Below are 23,126 nucleotides of genomic sequence, written 5' to 3' on the forward strand. Positions count from 1 at the left end.
TCTAGCCAAGGAAAAACAGTTCATGAATTAATTTGTTGTATGGGACAATGTCAAATGCGTTGTTGGAATCTAATATCTATTATTGCTCCAATTTTATTTAACATTTCAGTTAGATAATCAAAGAAGTCAATTAAATTAGTTTGACACATAGCTGGTAAATGTTTTGGTACTCAATAAGTCACTTACTTTGTTGTCTCTCTCTCCAACAGTTATTCCGTACATTAGCTACATAATCCTCTTCAATGTTCTTTTCTAATTTTTGTAGCAACAAGCCCGTATATTCAGACTGAAAGTCCTTGCTCACATAATAGGTAACACCAAGGTTTTCTGTAAAACGTTTAATAGTTTGACCTGTACCACTGCGAAAGAAAATTAATTAGTAAGACAACATTTAAAAAAAAAAAGTTTATCACACGCACTGTGTATTTATAAAAACATACACACAATTCTTATATAGAGAATGTGAAAATATTATAATATATATATATATATATATATATATATATATATTTAGATATAATATATATATATATATATATATATATATATATATATATATATATATATATATATATATATATATATAAGCACTCACTTACATGCTCACAGCTAAGATTTAAAAGCAAAAATGGAAAGGTTAGTTACAGCATCTGGCCAAAATGGGACAAGCCCAGGTACCACGTCAAGGTCCTTTCCAATACCTGGGACCCTAAAACAGCCACACAATGCAAGCTCTCAAATCCAAACAAACTGGGAACAAGGGAAGGGTGCACAGGCTTATGTAATCACCCCAGACATATACAAAACACGGAAGGGGACTGCACTCTCATACCGGACCAGGTACACATCCCATGGTCCGGTCTTAGTCGCAACCTACAACAAAAGCCATGGTTCGCAGAGAGCTTCCAAAGCATCAGAGGGATCTCATTATTTAAAGGTATCAGTCAGAACGGTACAAAAGAATTTCCAAGGTATTAGCTATACCATGGAACACCGTGAAATTAATGAAAAGACAAGAAGAAAACTGGTCTAGGAGGCTGCCAAGAGGCCCACAGCACCATTAAAGGAGCTGCAGGAATATCTGGCAAGTACTGGCTGTGTGGTGCATGAGAACAATCGGCCGTATTCTTCATATGTCTGGGCTATGGGGTAGAGTGGCAAGATGGAAGCCTTTTCTTACGAAAAAAAAACATCCAAGCCCAGCTAAATTTTGCAAAAACACATCTGAAGTCTCCCAAAAGCATGTTGCAAAAGGTGTTCTGGTTTGATGAAATCAAGATTAAACTTTTTGGCCATAATTCCATAAGATATGTTCGGCGCAAAAACAACACTGCATATAACCAAAAGACCACCATACCCACAGTGAAGCATTTTGGTGGCAGCATCATGCTTTGGGTCTGTTTTTCTTCAGCTAGAACTGGGGCCTTAGTCAAGGTAGAGGGAATTATGAACAGTTCCAAATACCAGACAATATTGGAGCAAAACCCTCAGGCTTCTGCTAGAAAACTGAACATGAAGAGGAACTTCATCTTTCAGCATGACAACGCCCCAAAGCATACATCCAAATCAACAAAGGAATGGCTTCACCAGAAGAAGATTAACGTTTTGGAATGGACCAGTCAGAGCCCAGACCTGAATCCAATCGAAAATCTGTGGGGTGATCTTAAGTGGGCTGTGCACAAGAGATGCCCTCACAATCTGATAGATTTGAAGTGTTTTTGCAAAGAAGAGTGGGCAAATCTTGCCAAGTCAAGATGTGCCATGCTGAAAAACTCATACCTAAAAAGACTGAGTGCTGTAATAAAATCAAAGGGTGCTTCAACAAAGTATTTTAGTTATTTATTTCTACTTCCCTCCACCTAAAAGATTTTAGTATGTTTTGCAAATGAGTTGTACAGTTTATAGGTCACATTAAAAGGTGGAAAAAGTTCTGAAATGATTTATCTTTGTCTCATTTTTTTTACATCACAGAAACCTGACATTTTAACAGGGATGTGTAGACTTTTTATATCCAGTGTGTGTGTGTGTGTGTGTGTGTGTGTGTGTGTGTGTGTGTGTGTGTATGTATGTATGTATGTATGTATGTATGTATGTATATATGTATGTATATATGTATATATTTATATATATATATATATATATTAAATATATATATATATATCCCAATTCATCCTTACTTGTGGGATATTCTCATTCCCTACAGGAAATGGCAAAGAGAGCACACAGCAAAGCTGTCCATATAGCTCCCCTCAGGCTCCGCCCCCCCAGTCATTCGACCGACGGTTAGGAGAAAAAGGAGAACCATAGGGTGCAGTGGTGACTGTAGTTATTGTAAATTAAATTTGAACCTGACTTAAATATCAGGGCGGGCCGTGGACTGAATACACCTGTAAGAGAAAGTAATTTATCAGGTAAGCATAAATTCTGTTTTCTCTTACTTGGTGTATTCAGTCCACGGATTCATCCTTACTTGTGGGATACCAATACCAAAGCAATAGGACACGGATGAAGGGAGGGAACAAGTCAGGTAACCTAAACGGAAGGCACCACTGCTTGCAAAACCTTTCTCCCAAAAATAGCCTCCGAAGAAGCAAAAGTATCGAATTTGTAAAATTTGGCGAATGTATGCAGAGAAGACCAAGTCGCTGCCTTACAAATCTGTTCAACAGAAGCCTCATGCTTGAAAGTCCACGTGGAAGCCACAGCTCTGGTGGAATGAGCTGTAATTCGTTCAGGAGGCTGCTTACCAGCAGTCTCATAGGCCAATCGGATGATGCTTTTCAGCCAGAATGAAAGAGAGGTAGCAGTCGCTTTCTGACCTCTCCTCTTGCCAGAATACACAACAAACAGGGATGATGTTTGTCTGAAATCTTTAGTTGCTTTTAAATAGAACTTTAAAGCACGAACCACATCAAGATTGTGTAACAATCGTTCCGTCTTATAAATTAGCAGTAGAAAGTAGTGTGTGAAATGCTGTAGACGCACTATTAGCTTCAAAACAGGCTTCTCCTTATAAGCCTTGCATTTAGACAAACTTGTGACTTTCAACATAATTCAATGTGTTTCTTTGAGTGTACCAAACAAACAATCTAAGCAAATGCTACTCTTTCTTCAGAAGAAAACGCTGTTTGATAACGCAAAACCTAATGCATCAACTTAAGTAAAGCAGAAAAAAATTAACTAACATGAAAGTAGGAAAAACGTTTGAGGTGTGTTCTAGTGGGAGGCAAAAACAGGCTTAAAGCCCAATCTAACTTAAAATAGTTAGAAGCAAATATGAAGGTGCCAGGATGGAGAGGAGTACCTACAAGAGGCATAAAGGCACTAAAGACTTCTAGAAGCTTTTACCAGCTCCTGGGGATAAACAATAAACCTTGAATAATGTATAGCTAATGTTAATCTATTAACCTTAGTGGTTGAGCCATATGAAAATTAAAGGGACAGTCTACACCAGAATTTTTATTGTTTTAAAAGGTAGATAATCCCTTTATTACCCATTCCCCAGTTTTGCATAACCAACACAGTTATAATAATATACTTTTAACCTCTGTGATTACCTTGTATCTAAGCCTCTGCAAACTACCCCTTTATTTCAGTTCTTTTGACAGACTTGCAGTTTAGCCAGTCAGTGCCTGCTCCCAGATAACTTCACGTGCACGAGCACAGTGTTATCTATATGAAATACGTGAACTAACACCTCTAGTGGTGAAAAACTGTTAAAATGCATTCTGAAAAGAGGTGGCTTTCAAGGTCTAAGAAATCAGCATAAGAACCTCCTAGGTTAAGCTTTAAACGAAGAATACCAAGAGAACAAAGCAAAATTGGTGATAAAAGTAAATTGGAAAATTGTTTAAAATTACATGCTCTATCTGAATCATGAAAGTTTATTTTGGCCTAGACTGTCCCTTTAACTATAAAAGTTATGTTCACAGAAATTTAAAAAAAACTCTGCGTTCCACCTCACATCAATTGTTTTGCATGAAAGTACAACTAGAAGAAAATAACCAACAAACCCAAGAACTATTTAACAACTGAAAGACGTTTTTCTTTTTTGAGAAACAGTGCAGAGTTATGAAGCTCTACAAGCGTAGTATGTAGAAGTGTGCCCCACTTAACAGTGCTTTTCCTTTGGGCAGCATGCAGCTAAATTTAGATCAAAGACAAAGATGCTTCTCCAATAGAAAGGTTTGCAGCGCATTAATGCAAACCCAACTCTTGAGAAGAGGCAGCATTTCACGTAAATAGCTCCATATATTAATTTTGTGATCCATTCATGTCTGCCTATAAACAAATATACACACACCAACAGTAACAATGTGAGTGGTCTGATTGGTTAGTTAATAAGCATTAATAATTATATCCAACAAATTAGCCCATATTCTGTGAATTTGATGTTCCCTCTTAATGAGATTGTACATAAGGACATACATTACTGCTTATACATCTCCATGCCACTGAAATACAGGTGTTTCATATAAATTGTTTAAAACCCCCACTGATTAAGCATTAATTAGATCATTTTAAACCATGTCACATTGCATTTAAAATACTTACGATCGAGGATATAACTATATGGTGGATTGGAGACCATTAATTGACTAAGTAACGATAAAAGGATCAATGCAATTATAGGCATCAGTTGGATAAACATTGAAAATATCCGCCCTGTATAGAAGAAGACAAAATTAATTTTACATGCACAGTGCAAGATTAGTAGAATTACTTTTTTTTTTACCTTTCAGATATATTCAAAGCAGGACAATACTACATTCTTGTTATACAAGACAAATGGGAATTTTAGCATCACAATTTACATAAAACAAAAAGGTAAATATAAGCAAAATATTTTTAAATTTGCATAAAAAAAAGAGCAAATTTTAAAGATTACTTTTAGGGATGTATAAAAATAGCAATCTTAGCCTAGCAAATCTGTTTTGCTAGGCCACTATTAAACCTGTGTGCTAAACACACTTTTGTACACAGAACTGGAGGTGAGAAATGTAGAAACAGTAGAGAAATACCAATGAAATCTATGGTGACTGGATAAAAATTCTGTAATACAAACAAAGGGCTAATAATAACGATTAATCACACACAAAGCTCATACTTACATCTCCCCTTTCATCTTCTCTCTCATGGCCACTGCGATGCTGCTGCTGGTAATGATTAAACCTAGTATGGCCATTGGCATATGAATGCACACTACCTATGGAAGAAAGACAGCATGAATACACAAATCAATGTGTATACAACATAAAAGGATAACTACTCTATATTTATCAATTTCCTATGGAAATGTCCTGTGATGTCTCCAGGATTTACTTATAGGGGGGCACTTGCTAAAAGCCCACAAGTGGTTTTGTAGGCAATGCTCAGGTGGGGGATTGACTTTGAGCGTGTTGTGGACGGGGGTCAAGTGTAGCTTGGGGCAAAGTGGTGGTGGTGGGCAAAATGAGCACCAATCACAGTTGGGGGGGCTCTCACTGGGGGCCAGTCTTTATCCTGGTTTGGCTAGTGCCCGCTGTTTACACACTAGAATTGCCACAATTGATTCGCATAAGAGTTTATCAATTCTTATGTTAATCATTTGAACAGTATTCACCCATTTCTACTACTGTGGATATTTTTTACTGTGAAATAAAGGTTTACACTAATCTGCATTAAATAAATAAAAAATAACGTTTTAGCAATTTATCTACATTAGCCAGATAAATTGTTTTTCAAAGATACTACTGTATGAGTATGACCCAAATAACAGCGAAATACTTTTCTTAAACTGCACTTTCAAAACCTTTAAAATACTAGATTTAAAATAAGTGCATGATTCCATTACAACAACCCTGTAGGGTCAAAATTCTATTTTTTTTCTTCAAGATGGAATTTTGTTAGTTTTTTCACACCCATGCCGTTAAACACATAAACCCCTTAGATGCCAGTAAAATAAGTATATTTAGTATATAAAGATTACCATTCTTAGATGTCACTTTTACTGTTTTCCCCAAGATATTCCATTTGTGCGTTAGGTATGAGGAGCCCCCACATTTGCATAAAAAACAGAATTTATGCTTACCTGATAAATTACTTTCTCTTACAGGTGTATTCAGTCCACGGATTCATCCTTACTTGTGGGATATTCTCATTCCCTACAGGAAGTGGCAAAGAGAGCACACAGCAAAGCTGTCCATATAGCTCCCCCTCAGGCTCCGCCCCCCCAGTCATTCGACCGACGGTTAGGAGAAAAAGGAGAACCATAGGGTGCAGTGGTGACTGTAGTTATTGTAAATTAAATTTGAACCTGACCTAAATATCAGGGCGGGCCGTGGACTGAATACACCTGTAAGAGAAAGTAATTTATCAGGTAAGCATAAATTCTGTTTTCTCTTACTTGGTGTATTCAGTCCACGGATTCATCCTTACTTGTGGGATACCAATACCAAAGCAATAGGACACGGATGAAGGGAGGGAACAAGTCAGGTAACCTAAACGGAAGGCACCACTGCTTGCAAAACCTTTCTCCCAAAAATAGCCTCCGAAGAAGCAAAAGTATCGAATTTGTAAAATTTGGCGAATGTATGCAGAGAAGACCAAGTCGCTGCCTTACAAATCTGTTCAACAGAAGCCTCATTCTTGAAAGTCCACGTGGAAGCCACAGCTCTGGTGGAATGAGCTGTAATTCGTTCAGGAGGCTGCTTACCAGCAGTCTCATAAGCCAATCGGATGATGCTTTTCAGCCAGAATGAAAGAGAGGTAGCAGTCGCTTTCTGACCTCTCCTCTTACCAGAATACACGACAAACAAGGATGATGTTTGTCTGAAATCTTTAGTTGCTTTTAAATAGAACTTTAAAGCACGAACCACATCAAGATTGTGTAACAATCGTTCCGTCTTAGAAACTGATTAGGGACACAGAGAAGGAACAATGATTTCCTGGTTAATATTCTTATTAGAAACCACCTTTGGAAGGAAACCAGGTTTAGTACGCAAAACAACCTTATCTGCATGGAACACCAGATAGGGTGAATCGCACTGTAAAGCAGATAGTTCTGAAACTCTTCGAGCAGAAGAAATGGCTACTAAAAACAAAACTTTTCAAGATAATAACTTGATATCTATGGAATGCAAAGGTTCAAACGGAACCCTTTGAAGAACTGAAAGAACTAAATTTAGACTCCATGGAGGAGACACAGGTCTATAGACAGGCTTGAGTCTGACTAAGGCCTGAACAAACGCCTGAACGTCTGGTACAGCTGCTAGACGCTTGTGTAACAGAATAGATAAAGCAGATATCTGTCCCTTTAAGGAACTTTCTGGCCTGTATCAGAGTATCTATAACTGAATCAGAGAAACCCCGCTTAGCTAGGATTAAGCGTTTAATCTCCAAGCAGTCAGCTGCAGAGAAACTAGATTTGGATGCCTGAAAGGACCTTGGAGTAGAAGATCCTGCCTCGATGGCAGTTTCCATGTGGACCGATGACATGCCCACTAGGTCTGCATACCAAGCCCTGCGTGGCCACGCAGGTCTATCAGAATTACCGAAGCCCTCTCCTGTTTGATTCTGGCTATCAGCCGAGGTAGAAGAGGAAACGGTGGAAAGACATAAGCTAGACTGAATGACCAAGGCGCTATCAATGCATCTATCAATGCCGCCTTGGGATCCCTGGATCTGGATCCATAAAGGGGAAGTTTGGTGTTCTGACGGGACACCTATCAGGTCCAACTCTGGAATACCCCAAAGCTGAGTTAGTTGAGCAAAAACCTCCGGGTGGAGTTCCCACTCCCCTGGATGAAAAGTCTGATGACTTAGAAAATCCGCCTCCCAGTTGTCTACTCCTGGGATGTGAATTGCAGATAGATGGCAGGAGTGATCCTCCGCCCATTTGATAATCTTGGATACTTCCTTCATTGCTAGGGAACTCTTTGTTCCCCCCTGATGATTGATGTACGCTACAGTCGTGATGTTGTCCGACTGAAATCTGATGAATTTGGCCTCTGCTAGTTGAGGCCACGCCTGGAGCGTATTGAATATCGCTCTCAGCTCCAAAATGTTTATCGGGAGAAGAGATTCTTCCCGAGACCATAGCCCCTGAGCCTTCAGGGAGTTCCAGACCGCACCCCAGCCTAACAGACTGGCATCGGTCGTGACAATGATCCACTCTGGTCTGCGGAAACTCATTCCCTGAGACAAGTGATCTTGAGACAACCACCAGAGAAGAGAGAGTCTCTGGTCTTTCTGGTCCATTTGAATTTGAGGAGACAAATCTGCGTAATCTCCATTCCACTGATTGAGCATGCACAGCTGCAGTGGTCTGAGATGGATTCGGGCAAAGGGACCTACGTCCATTGCCGCAACCATTAAACCAATTACTTCCATGCACTGAGCCACGGAAGGCCGAAGGAATGGAATGAAGAACTCGGCAAGTATTCAACAGTTTTGACTTCCTGACCTCTGTCAGAAAGATTTTCATTTCTACCGAGTCTATTAAAGTTCCCAGAAAGGGAACCCTTGTGAGCGGGGACAGAGAACTCTTTTCTACGTTCACCTTCCACCCGTGAGACCTTAGAAAGGCCAGAACAATATCCGTATGAGCCTTGGCTCTGTGAAAGGACGACGTCTGTATTAAAATGTCGTCCAGGTAAGGTGCTACTGCAATGCCCCACGGTCTTAGTACCGCTAGAAGGGACCATAGCACCTTTGTGAAAATTCTGGGAGCGGTGGCCAACCCAAAGGAAGGGCCACGAACTGTTAATGTTTGTCCAGAAAGGCGAACCTTAGGAACTGATGGTGATCTTTGTGGATAGGAATATGTAGGTACGCATCCTTTAGATCCACGGTAGTATATTGACCCTCCTGGATCATCGGCAAAATTGTCCGAATGGTTTCCATCTTGAAAGACGGAACTCTTAGGAATTTGTTTAGAATTTTTAGGTCCAGGATTGGCCTGAAAGTTCCCTCCTTTTTGGGAACTACGAACAGGTTTGAGTAAAAGCCCAGTCCTTGTTCTGCAATAGGAACTGGGTGTATCACTCCCATTTTTAGAAGATCTTCTACACAGCGTAAGAACGCCTTTCTCTTTCTTTGGTCTGAAGACAAATGAGAAATGTGGAACCTTCCCCTTGGGGGAGAATCCTTGAATTCTAGAAGGTACCCCTGAGCAACTATTTCTAATGTCCAGGGATCTGGAACATCTCTTGCCCAAGCCTGAGCGAAGAGAGAAAGTCTGCCCCCTACTAGATCCGATCCCGGATCGGGGGCTACCCCTTCATGCTGTCTTGGTAGCAGGAGTCTTGGCCTGTTTACCCTTATTCCAGCCCTGCAAGGGTTTCCAGGTTGCTTTGGGCTGGTAAGCGTTATCTTGCTTTGCGGAAGTAGAGGTTGCGGCAGTTCCGCTCCGGAAGTTGCGAAAGGAGCGAAAATTAGCCTTGTTTTTGGCCTTGAATGGCCTATCTTGTGGAAGGGCATGGCCCTTGCCTCCAGTGATATCTGAAATAATTTCTTTCAGCTCTGGGCCGAAAAGGGTTTTCCCCCAACAGTTTCGTCTTGGACGACACATCCGCCGACCACGATTTGAGCCAAAGTGCTCGTCGTGCCATGACGGCAAAACCAGAGGTTTTCGCCGCTAATTTAGCTGATTGGAGCACGGCATCAGTGATAAAAGAATTAGCTAGTTTTAAAGCGTGAATTCTATCCATGACCTCATCGTATGAAGTCGATCTCTGGAGCGATTCCTCCAGAGCCTCGAACCAAAAGGCCGCTGCAGTAGTTACAGGAATAATGCAGGCGATTGGTTGAAGCAGAAAACCTTGCTGAACAAAAATTTTCTTTAGTAAGCCCTCCAATTTTTTATCCATAGGATCTTTGAAAGCACAACTGTCCTCTATTGGTATAGTTGTACGCCAATGTTGAAACAGCCCCCTCTACTTTAGGGACCGTCTGCCACGCGTCCCTCCTGGGGTCATTTATGGGGAACATTTTCTTAAAGATAGGTGGGGGAACAAAGGGTACACCTGGTCTCTCCCACTCCTTAGTCACAATATCCGCCACCCTCTTAGGAATCGGAAATGCCTCAGTGTATACAGGGACCTCTAAGTATCTGTCCATTTTACACAATTTTTCAGGGACCACCATGGGGTCACAATCGTCTAGCGTAGCCAAAACCTCCTTAAGCAGTACACGGAGGTGTTCCAGCTTAAACTTAAACGCTAAGGAATCTGACTCTGCCTGCTGAGAAACTTTCCCTGTGTCAGAAATTTCTCCCTCAGACGGCCCTTCCCTCACTGCTACCTCTGAGTTTTGTGAGGGTGCTACAGATACATTATCCAAAGCTTCAGATGGCTCATCCTCTATGTTTAAAACTGAGCTATCGCGCTTTCTTGGAAAAACTGGCAGTTTGGATAAAAAAAGCTGCAAGGGAATTATCCATTACTGCCGCTAATTGCTGTAAGATAACAGGGGGCAATGCGCTAGAGGTACTAGGCATCGCTTGCGCGGGCGTAACTGGCGTAGACACGTGGGGGGAGGAAGGAGGACTATCCTCATTACCCTCCGTTAAAGAATCATCTTGGGCAGCATTTTGTATTGACACTGGATGATCTTTAAAATGTTTAGATGTTTGTGCACACTTTAAACATAAGTGTAAAGGGGGTATTGCCATGGCTTTTGAACATAAAGAACAAGGTCTATCTGAAGACTCAGACATGTTTGACAGACTCAGAAAATACTAAAAGGTTGAAAAAAAAATACTTTTTGAAAAAACGTTACTGTCTCTTTAAATAATAAAAGGGCACACACTTTTTACCAAATCAAAAAACATCCGATCTTAATGAAATTTTCACCACATGATCCTCATGCCTTGAAATGATTGCACACAAGTTTTCAAATCGTTTAACCCCTTAATGCCCAAACCGGAGCAAAATGAGTAAAAAAACTGTTTAACCCACTACAGTACTCTGCCACAGTCTTTGCCGTGGCTTTACCTTCCTTTAGGGTTATTTGCAGGAGTAAATGAAGCCTCTCTGAAGTCCTCCTGTACTCTCAAGGCTCTGCACATGAAGCTGCGTGGAGCTGTGTTCCAAACTAACTGCGCAATTGAGGCGCGAAAATGAGGCCTCCTCCTTCTCACTCTAGAGATATGGGGCCTTTCTGAGTCAAAATAGCTGTCTATTACAATGCCAGGCGTAAAAATACCCCAAAAAAGTGTTTGCAAACGCTTAAAAACGTTGAATCACATCAGATTACTCTAATAAAGGAATCGATTAGCCCATTAAGTGTCTGTCAGTATTAAGCCCTTAAGTGAAGCCCTCTTTCTATACTGTGTCTGAGAAAATGGCTTACCTCCCTCATGGGATATCTGTCAGTTTTCTAGCATTACCGGGTCTTGTTAGAAAATATGACTGAAACATACCTCAAGCAGAATAAGCCTGCAACTGTTCCCCCCAACTGAAGTTCTCCTGTACTCAACAGTCCTGCGTGGGAACTACTAGTTAGAGCGGCAAAGAGAATGACTGGGGGGGCAGAGCCTGAGGGGAGCTATATGGACAGCTTTGCTGTGTGCTCTCTTAGCCATTTCCTGTAGGGAATGAGAATATCCCACAAGTAAGGATGAATCCGTGGACTGAATACACCAAGTAAGAGAAACAAGTACCATTTCTAGTCTCTCTCATAAAACATTGCTGTTCATTTGACAATATGATTAAACATTAAACAGTACTAAGGGAAGGTTACATCGTTCAGGGGTAAACTAATTATATACACTATTCTCCTAGGGCAAATTTGGTCATTAATGGTTTATCATAACATAAAAAGAAATGACTGATCCGTATGGTAAAAAATGGCAATGTATGACATAAGGCAGATTTCAGCATAATCCATTAGTAAACATTTTAAAGGAAGCATGCCAATAAATGTATCATTAAAGGGACATTGTACACTAGATTTTCCTTTGTATAAATGTTATGTAGATGATGCATTTATATAGCCAACATCAAGGATTGTTTTTGTAAAAATGTATAGTTTTGCTTATAGTTTAATAATATTTTGCCGATTTTCAGACTCCTAACCAAGCCCCACAGTGTCATATGTATACATGTGTTAACATACTCTTGCTGGCTCCTGTTTATGTTATGTGTCTTTTCATATGCAGGGAAGGGGGGGGGGCGTTTGTAGTTTCTGTTTCCCCTGCCCCTTTCAGTGGGTGTCCCAGACTACCTCATCAACAATGCTAAACTGGGAGATTCTAAGTAAGTTTTTTAAAAGGTTTTACACTGGATTATTAGATCAGTATCTGAATATTCTTCTTTATAGTAGTGTCTTTCACATGCAGTTATTCAAGGAACTTGAAAGGGCCTCCAATGAAAACTCCTAAAAAAAATCACCATGCCAGATACCTTATGGTAGATGCATCTGGGTAAATGCTTATTTGTTTGAATCAAGGTTTCAACCACTTCATCATTTAAGACCAAAATTATGCATTCAATAACAGAGCCACCAAAGAGAGGGACTCATACACAAAGTCTCATTATGAGAGAAAGACACCATTCATTGTAGACAAAAGAACATCTAAAACGAAGTCTGCATAATACTTAATAAAAGGCCAGGTCAAAGCAATCAGAATCTACCCATCTGATGATGAGTGACAACTCCCTCAATGCTGAGCAACTTTAAGTTACTCCCTGCTTACAGCTTACTGTCTAAGATTGGGCCAACTCTAGAGCTTAAAAGATGAAGATTGCTTAAAGTTCCAAAATATTGATAGGTAAACTCACTTCCTGAGGAGACCAAAGTCCCTGAGCATTCAGAGACCCACAGAAGAGTTGCATCGGTTAAGATAATTGTCTAATTCAGCTGCTGAATGGAGATCCCATGAACAGTGGTATGGTGAGTATGCTACCAATACTGTTATTCTCTAGTTAGTTGATCCAGGAAGATTGCTTGAGACAAGTCCTAGTGATCTCCCTTTCACTGATGCAGAAGAGACAGATGCAGAGGCTGGCTGAGCTGACAACCTTCAAACCCATGACCTTCAAGCACTGGCCCAGGGTCTGAAAAGAAGCATACTAGATTATTGCACACACCGACTGCTGCTTGAGCTGGTGTTCATCTGTCAGAAACAGCACCATAGACACAGTTATAGACCCCATGAAGGAAACCTGGAGTAGTGCAGTAGAACGAGAGAGCACTTTAGTATATTTATGCACCAGCAGTATCTGCAGAGCAGTGACATTAAGGCATCCATGTGCTTGACTGATTTCTCTAGAGAAGGAGCCTGCACCGGAATATCAACCAGATAAAGAGCTACTGAAATGTCCAAGGTATGGGCCACCATCAGCAAGGGTCCCAAGGGACCAAAAGGGTAAACATGAGGAAGGTTACATGGTTCTTGTGAATTGGGATGTGCAGGTATGCATCCTTTAGCCTTAAGGTTGACATAAACTGACTTTCTAGCACTAGAGGAAGAGTAGTATGGATAGTTTCCATCTTGAAGGTTCAAACATTCAGGAACTTGTTTAAAGATTTCAGATAAAGAATGGGACACAATGTGCTCTTCATTTTTTGAACCAAGAACCAGTTTGAGTACAAACCTTGGCTTTGTTTTTCCAAAAGGACAAGACTCTTACTTTGATTGGCTTTCATGATACATAAGAAATAAGAAATCATTAATGTGGAGACCTGGAATGAAAACAGATTATGTAACCTTTAGAAACTCTCTCTAAGACCCAAGGATGCAAAATCAAGCATGCCCACACTACCCAGAAAAATCTGCAATCTGTTCCCACATTATCTGAATTCTAACAGGCTGACTTAGAAGCAGGAGTGGACTTCTTGGCCTGCTTGTTCTTAGACCATATCTCAAATCTTAGTTTCAAAGGGTAGTGCCAAGAAACTGCCCATAGCCACAAAGCACGTCTAGCTACAAGCCATGGTAGCACTTTTAGAATTAAAGGGACAGTCTTGTCAAAAACAAACTTGCATGATTCAGATAGGGCATGTCATTTTAAACAACTTTCCAAATTACTTTTATCATAAATTTTGCTTTGTTCTATTGGTATTTTTACTTGAAATCTAAACCTAAAGTAGAATCGTATGCTAATTTCTTAGCCGCCTCTTATCTGAATGCGGTTTCATTTTTTCACAACTAGAGGGCGTTAGTTCACGTGTGCCATATAGATAACATTGTGCTCCCGCTGTTGGAGTTACCTAGGAGTCAGCACTGAGTGGCTAAAATACAAGTCTGTCAAAGAACTGAAATAATTGGGTAGTCTGCAGAGGCTTAGATACAAGGTAATCACAGAGGTAAAATTGAATTAATATAACTGTGTTGGTTATGCAAAACTTAGGAATGGGTAATAAAGAGATTATCTATCTTTTTAAACAATACCATTTCTGGTGTAGACTGTCCCTTTAGTGCAAACTATTTAATGATATAACTTGAGAATAAAAAGCTGCAAGTGAGTGAGAGAGAGAGAGAGAGAGAGAGAGTGATGGTGACTGCATTGGAAAGGGGTGTGATTTTATTTTAAATATTTAATAAATTATCTGTTGATACCACAAAACATGATTGTGCTACAGCTTAACAGAATGGTTTAGTATTTGGGATGTCATATACTAAAGGAGATAGTGCTACCGCATTGTTAGAATATTCAATTGTTATGGGAACACTGTTTGCCACACACTCGATAAATAAAATAATATAATATGACTGACATAACGTTGAACAGGCCTGCTAAACTGTAGCTTTATTATTAGAATTGCTGAGAGGGGGAAAGGAGAGTTTTGGGCAACACTTTAGAAGTCTCAGACATAGCACCTGTGAAATCTGCTGCATGTGTCCCACTGAATGATAATGCTAACTGTAGCTGTACTCCTCTGCCTGTGCACCATTGTATGCTGATATTAATGCCTTACTCGAAACCCGATGATAAGTAATGCAGTTAAAGTTTAATCACTGCCTTGCTTTATAAACTGATTACTAATTTATGTTATTGCAATAAGTTAATAATAAACACATATTATACTGCATTTTTGTGTATGCATTTCCCTTTTTCAGTACTATTGTGAGACCTAGGGGCCCTATAATCTAAAAGGTCTCTGGGGGCTGGGAGATTATTAAGAATGCTCTAAAAATGATCTAAAGCCACTTTTTTACCCAAAAAAAAACAACATAATTTATGTAAGAATTTACCTGATAAATTAATTTCTTTCATATTTCCAAGAGTCCATGAGCTAGTGACGTATGGGATATACAATCCTACCAGGAGGGGCAAAGTTTCCCAAATCTCAAAATGCCTACAAATACACCCCTCACCACACCCACAATTCAGTTTAACGAATAGCCAAGTAGTGGGGTGATAAAGAAATGAATAAAAAGCATCAACAAAGGAATGTGGAAATAATTGTGCTTTATACAAAAAAATCATAACCACCATAAAAAGGGTGGGCCTCATGGATTCTTGCCAATATGAAAGAAATGAATTTATTAGGTAAATTCTTACATAAATTATGTTTTCTTTCATGTATTTGGCAAGAGTCCATGAGCTAGTGACGTATGGGATATCAATACCCAAGATGTGGAACTCCACGCAAGAGTCACTAGAGAGGGAGGGATAAAAATAAAGAACAGCCATTTTCCTCTGAAAAAATAATCCACAACCCAAATTATAAGTTTATTCTTAAATGACAAGACAAACTTAAAACATAAGCAGAAGAATCAAACTGAAATAGCTGCCTGAAGAACTTTTCTAACAAAAACTGCTTCTGAAGAAGCAAATACATCAAAACGGTAGAATTTAGTAAATGTATGCAAAGAGGATCAAGTCGCCGCTTTGCAAATCTGATCAACTGAAGCTTCATTCTTAAAAGCCCACGAAGTGGAGACTGATCTAGTAGAATGAGCTGTAATTCTATGAGGCGGGGAATGACCCCACTCCAAATAAGCTTGATGAATCAAAAGCTTTAACCAAGAAGCCAAGGAAATAGCAGAAGCCTTCTGACCTTTCCTAGAACCAGAAAATATAACAAATAGACTAGAAGTCTTCATGAAATCTTTAGTAGCTTCAACATATTATTTCAAAGCTCTCACCACATCCAAAGAATGTAAGGATCTTTCCAAAGGATTCTTAGGATTAGGACACAAGGAAGGGACAAACAATTTCTCTACTAATGTTGTTAGAATTCGCAACCTTAGGTAAAAATTCAAATTAAAGTCCGCAAAACCGCCTTATCCTGATGCAAAATCAGAAAAGGAGATTCACAAGAAAGAGCAGATAGCTCAGAAACTCTTCTAGCAGAAGAGATGGCCAAAAGGAGCAACACTTTCCAAGAAAGTAGTTTAATGTCCAAAGAATGCATAGGCTCAAATGGAGGAGCCTGTAAAGCCCTCAAAACCAAATTAAGACTCCAAGGAGGAGAGATTGATACGAACCAAAGCCTGTACAAAACAGTGAATATCAGGAAGTTTGGCAATCTTTCTGTGAAATAAAACAGAAAGAGCAGAGATTTGTCCCTTCAAGGAACTTGCAGACAAACCCTTATCCAAACCATCCTGAAGAAACTGAAAAATTCTAGGAATTCTAAAAGAATGCCAAAAAAAATTATGAGAGGAACACCATGAAATAGAAGTCTTCCAAACTCGATAATAAGTCTTTCTAGAGACAGATTTACGAGCTTGTAACATAGTATTAATCACTGAGTCAGAGAAACCTCTATGACTTAGCACTAGGCATTCAATTTCCACACCTTCAAATTTAATGATTTAAGATCCTGATGGAAAAAACGGACTTTGAGACAATAGGTCCGGCCTTAACGGAAGTGGCCAAGGTTGGCAACTGGACATCCGAACAAGATCCGCATACCAAAACCTGTGAGGCCATGCTGGAGCCACCAGCAACACAAACTATGTTCCATGATGATTTTGGAGATCACTCTTGGAAGAAGAACTAGAGGCGGGAAAATATAAGCAGGTTGATAACACCAAGGAAGTGTCAATGCATCCACTGCTTCCGCCTGAAAAATCCCTGGACCTGGACAGGTATCTGGGAAGTTTCTTGTTTAGATGAGAGGCCATCAGATCTATCTCTGGAAGACCCCACATCTGAACAATCTGAGAAAACACATCTAGATGGAGAGACCACTCCCCCGGATGTAAAGTCTGACGGCTGAGATAATCCGCCTCCCAATTGTCTACACCTGGGATATGCACCGCAGAAATTAGACAGGAGCTGGATTCCGCCCAAACAAGTATCCAAGATACTTCTTTCATAGCTTGGAGACTGGAGTCCCACCCTGATGATTGACATATGCCACTGTTGTGATATTGTCTGTCTGAAAACAAATGAACGGTTCTCTCTTTAACAGAGGCCAAAACTGAAGAGCTCTGAGAAATATTGATTGGTAATCTCGCCTCTTGAGATTTCCAAACCCCTTGTGCTGTCAGAGATCCCCAAACAGCTCCCCAACCTGAAAGACTCGCATCTGTTGTGATCACAGTCCAGGTTGGCCGAACAAAAGAAGCCCTTTGAACTAAACGCTGGTGATTTAACCACCACCACGTCAGAGTGTCAAACATTGGGATTTAAGGATATTAATTATGATATCTTTGTATAATCCCTGCACCATTGATTCAGCATACAAAGCTGAAGAGGTCTCATGTGAAAACGAGCAAAGGGGATTGCGTCCGATGCTGCAGTCATGAGACCTAAAACTTCCATGCACATAGCCACTGAAGGGAATGACTGAAGGTGCCGACAGGATGCAACCAATTTTAAACGTCTCTTGTCTGTTAGATTCAGTGTCCATGACTCTGTCTCTATCTGGAAGCCTAAAAAGGTGACCCTTGTCTGAGGGAATCAAGAAACATTTTGGTAAATTGATCCTCCAACCATGTTTCCGAAGAAACAACACTAGTTGATTCGTGTGAGATTCTGCAGAACGTAAAGACTGAGCTAGTACCAAGATATCGTCCAAATAAGGAAACACCGCACTACCCTGCTCTCTGGTTACAGAGAGCAGGGCACAGAGAACCTTTGAAAAGATTCTTGGAGGTGTTGCTAGGCCAAACGGAAGAGCAACAAATTGGTAATGCTTGTCTAGAAAAGAGAATCTTAAGAACTGATAATGATCTGGATGAATCGGAAAATGAAGGTATGCATCCTGAAAGTCTATCGTGGACATATAATGTCCTTGCTGAACAAAAGGTAGAATAGTCCTTATAGTTACCATCTTGAAAGTTGGTACTCTTACATAACGATTCAAATTTTTCAGATCCAGAACTGGTCTGAATGAATTTTCCTTCTTTGGGACAATGATAAGATTTGAACAAAACCCCAAACCCTGTACCTGAAAAGGAACTGGCATGATTACCCCTAATAACTACAGGTCTGAAACACACTTCAGGAAAGCCTGTGCTTTTACTGGATTTGCTAGGATATGTGAGAGGAAAAAAAAAATCTTCTCACAGGAGGTCTTACTCTGAATCCTATTCGATACCCTTGAGAGACAATGCTCTGAATCCATTGATTTTGGACAGAAATTATCCAAACATCCTTGAAAAACCCTAATCAGCCCCCTACCAGCTGAGCTGGAATGAGGGACGCACCTTCATGCGGACTTAGGGCTGACTTTGGTTTCTTAAATGGCTTGGATTTATTCCAATTTGAGGAAGGCTTCCAATTGGAAACAGATTCCTTGGGGGAAGGATTAAATTTTTGTTCCTTATTTTGACGAAAGGAACGAAAACAGAAGCCTTAGCTTTACCCTTAGGTTTTTTATCCTGAGGCAAAAAAACTCCCTTCCCCCCAGTAACAGTTGAAATAATAGAATCCAACTGAAAACCAAATAAATTATTACCTTGGAAAGAAAGAGATAGCAATCTAGAGTTAAATGTCATATCAGCATTCCAAGATTTAAGCCACAAAGCTCTTCTAGCTAAAATAGCTAAAATAGCTAAAGACATAGATTTAACATCAATTTTGATGATATAAAAAATGGCATCACACATAAAATGATTAGCATGTTGCAGTAAGCGAACAATGCTAGATACGTCAGAATCCAATTCTTGTTGCGCTAAATTCTCCAACCAAAAAGTTGATGCAGCTGCAACATCAGCCAAAGAAATTGCAGGCCTGAGAAGATGACCTGAATATAAAATAGGCTTTCCTTAAATAAGATTCAAGTTTCCTATCTAAAGGATCTTTAAAAGAAGTACTATCTTCCATAGGAATAGTGGTACGTTTATCAAGAGTAGAAATAGCCCCATCAATCTTGGGGATCTTTTCCCAAAACTCTATTGAAATTGCTGGTAAAGGATACAATTTTTTAAACCTTGAAGGAGGAATAAATGAAGTACCCGGCTTATTCCATTCCTTAGAAATCATTTCAGAAATAGCATCAGGAATAGGAAAAAACCTCTGGAGTAACCACAGGAGGTTTAAAAACAGAATTTAAACATTTACTAGTTTTAATGTCAAGAGGACTAGTTTCCTCAATATCCAAAGTAATTAACACTTCTTTTAATACAGAACGAATATACTCCATTTTAAATAAATAAGTAGATTTGTCAGTGTCAATATCTGAGGAAGGATCTTCTGAATCAGATAGATCCTCATCAGAGGATAATTCATTATGTTGTCGGTCATTTGAAATTTCATCAACCTTATGAGAAGTTTTAAAAGACTTTTTACATTTATTAGAAGGCGGAAAAGCAGACAGAGCCTTCTGAATAGAATCAGTAACAAATTCTTTAAAATTCATAGGTATATCATGTACATTAGAAGTTGAAGGAACTGCAACCGGCAATGTACTATTACTGATGGACACATTATCTGCATGTAAAAGTTTATCATGACAACTAATACAAATGACATTCGGAGATATAATCTCCACAAGTTTTACAACAAATGCATTTAGCTTTGGTAGAACCGATATCAGGCAGCAAAGTTCCAACAGATACTTCTGAGACAGGATCAGATTGAGATATCTTGCAAAAAGTAAAAGAAAAAACATATAAAGCAAAATTATCAATTTCCTTATATGACAGTTTCAGGAATGGGAAAAAAAAATGCAAAAATCAAAGCCCTCAGACATAGAAAAAGGCAATAGGCAAATAGCAATGGGGTGAAAAAATAATGAAAAATGTTGGAGCCAAGTATGACGCACAATGTAAATGAATTGTTTTTGGCGCCAACAACGTCCGGACACTCACAACGCAACCTTGTGTAAGGAACTCGGCGTCAAATATGACGCCGGAAATGACAAACTTGTGTCAACTGACCTACTTTCGCACCAAAAAATTATCGCGCCAAAAATGACGCAATAAAGTCTAGCATTTGGCGCACCCGCAGGCCTAATCCAGCCCGCAATCTGCAAAGAAAAATTAAGTCAATTTAAAACCCCAGGTAAGAAAAATATTTCTTAATATGTTTATTTTCCCCAAATATGAGACTGACAGTCTGCAAAAAGGAAATACATGAACCTGACTCATGGCAAATATAAGTACAATACATATATTTAAAAACTTTATATTAATGCATAAAGTGACAAACCATAGCTGAGGTGTCTTAAGTAATAAAAACATACTTACCAAAAAGACACCCATCCACATATAGCAGATAGCCAAACCAGTACTGAAACAGTTATCAGTAGAGGTAATGGTATATGAGAGTATATCGTCGATCTGAAAAGGGAGGTAGGAGATTAATCTCTACGACCGATAACAGAGAACCTATGAAATAGATCTCCCGTGAGGAAAACCATTGCATTCAATAGGTGATACTCCCTTCACATCCCTCTGACATTCACTGTACTCTGAGAGGAACCGGGCTTCAGCATGCTGAGAAGCGCATATCAACGTAGAAATCTTAGCACAAACTTACTTCACCACCTTCATAGGAGGCAAAGTTTGTAAAAACTGAATTGTGGGTGTGGTGAGGGGTGTATTTATAGGCATTTTGAGGTTTGGGAAACTTTGCCCCTCCTGGTAGGATTGTATATCCCATATGTCACCTAGCTCATGGACTCTTGCCAATTACACGAAAGAAAGGGGCATATACTGCATTTTCATATGGGGAGGAAATGCATACATAACATTTAACCATTCACACAAAAATATGCAGGGGGAACAATTGTATTGTTAAAGTGCATTAAAAATCGCAGCAAAGTTGTTCAACAAAATGAATAGTATTAAATATGCACAGTGTAAATCATAATTTAAAAGGGATAGGAAAGTCAAAATTAAACTTGCACGATTCCGATCTTTTAAATTCCCTTGTTGAAAAAGAATATGCACATATCCTACACTAGTGGGAGCTGCTGCTAATTGGTGCCTGCACACATTTTTCTCTTGTGATTGGCTAACTAGATGGGGTCAGCTAGCTGCCAGCAGTGCAATGCAGCTCCTTCAGATAATGAAGCAAATTTGATAACCAAAGTAAATTGAAAGGTTGTTTAAAATGGTATGTTCTATCCAAATCATGAAACAAAATGTTGGGGTCTCCTGTCCCTTTAAGTACACTGGATGCGCAAAAAACACACAGAAATGTGTACTTATAAAAACAATATACAAAGCATAATAGTTTATTATTATTTTTTTTTCATAAAATGGGCTGAACATGGGCTATCCAGGGGCGTATATATGAAATAGTCTCTCTAATCCCAGAGTAATTCTGTAAAGATTTTCACACTGCAGATCTTAGTTTTTTTCTCAAAAACTAAAAGGTGGCAAGCTTTCCCTCAAAACACTCAAAATACTTATAACCCTAATATACAAACACATTTATATGAAAATATAGGCGATTGTAAGATGCTATACGCAGAAAGCAGCGTATTGTGATTTATATTGGCATCAGGATTTAATTTTCAAAGTGCACCCCCTGCTCACTTCGCTCCACAAAGGGAAGTGTCCCTTTCCAGAGAGCTCCATTACTTTCAATAGGAGACATCTCACCACTCACAGGGACTGCCCCCTTTTTACGATAATTCCACCAGGGCAGCTCCTGCGAGGGTTGGCAAGAAAAAAAGCAAACCCCCCAAAAAAACAACATCTGATCTGGTGAAGTTCAGATCATCGGACCCCTAGTGTGCAATTGCCCCAGGACATAATACCTGTTGGGAACCCTCCACCAAAGAACATATTAAACAAATCCTCAGGAGTTATGTCTGCTTCAAATCCTCTATGGAAGTCAAAATTGCCATTGTTTATGTTTTGAACTTGTTCCTCATTTCCAGTCAAGTCGTACTGTCGTCGTTTTTTCTGGATTGCTCAAGACTGCATAAGCATTTCCAATTTCTGAAAAAAAAAAAAAAAAAAAAAAGAGAGAAAGGATTGTTGTAAAATGACAGCATATACTGCATTTTATTAAAATACAGATTACAGCTGTAATACAATTAAAGGGATAGTGTAAATATATATATATATATATATATATATATATATATATATATATACACACACACATACATATACCACACACTATATATATATATATATTTTTATTTATTTTTTTTTTTTTTTTTTTGAGTTTTAACAGTTTTTATTGATTGTTACAGAATTACAGATACATAGAGAAGAAAAAGAAAACTTGTGGACCTTCATCCTTACAGTCACACTAATTACTTTATGCATATCTTATACATTAACTAGAGCCATACTTGAAACTTATTACTCTGTACAAGAGTTTCTTGGTAATATGCCTATACAAAATACAAGTACCAACAAATACCTTCTCTATATAATCCTGTAACAAGGGGGAGGTGTCACTGGATGTCAGAATAGGAATGTAAATGATATATATGATTGATTCTCCAGTGAGAAGTATTAAGCAAAAGTAAGAAAGGGGGGATTGGGGATATACGGGAAGGAAGTGGGATGGAATGAGTGCTAGGTATATTCAATAAGGTTTGTTAAATCGTCTATACCAGTTTTGATGCGTGACTTGTTTAAGGTTTGAGACCGCCCCACATATCCAGCATCTCCTGGTGGTGCGCTAGTTTGTCAGATTTCAAGTAATGGAAATGTTCCAGTCTAAGTAAGTCTGATGTCTGTGTACGCCATTCCTGCTGTGTGGGAAGATTGCTGGTTTTCCAATATCCAGGAATTAACTTTTTAGCACTATTGAGCATTATAAGAAGGAGTGAGG

The 23,126-nt window shown here is 39.2% G+C and overlaps 1 protein-coding gene across 1 annotated transcript; it reads right to left on the reverse strand.

The window, feature by feature from the left end:
- Positions 1 to 186: 186 nt before the first annotated feature.
- LOC128643804 (dnaJ homolog subfamily B member 14-like) lies at positions 187 to 22,276 on the reverse strand (the record flags this gene model as incomplete). The annotated part of the gene is given in 6 exon segments (XM_053696627.1): positions 187 to 359; positions 4,555 to 4,570; positions 4,573 to 4,665; positions 5,108 to 5,206; positions 22,093 to 22,237; positions 22,239 to 22,276. Coding segments are annotated over 6 exon segments (564 nt in total), but the record flags the coding sequence as incomplete, so codon positions are not given.
- Positions 22,277 to 23,126: the final 850 nt, after the last annotated feature.

Source organism: Bombina bombina, unplaced genomic scaffold (assembly GCF_027579735.1).
Source record: "Bombina bombina isolate aBomBom1 unplaced genomic scaffold, aBomBom1.pri scaffold_2536, whole genome shotgun sequence".
NCBI lineage: Eukaryota > Metazoa > Chordata > Amphibia > Anura > Bombinatoridae > Bombina > Bombina bombina.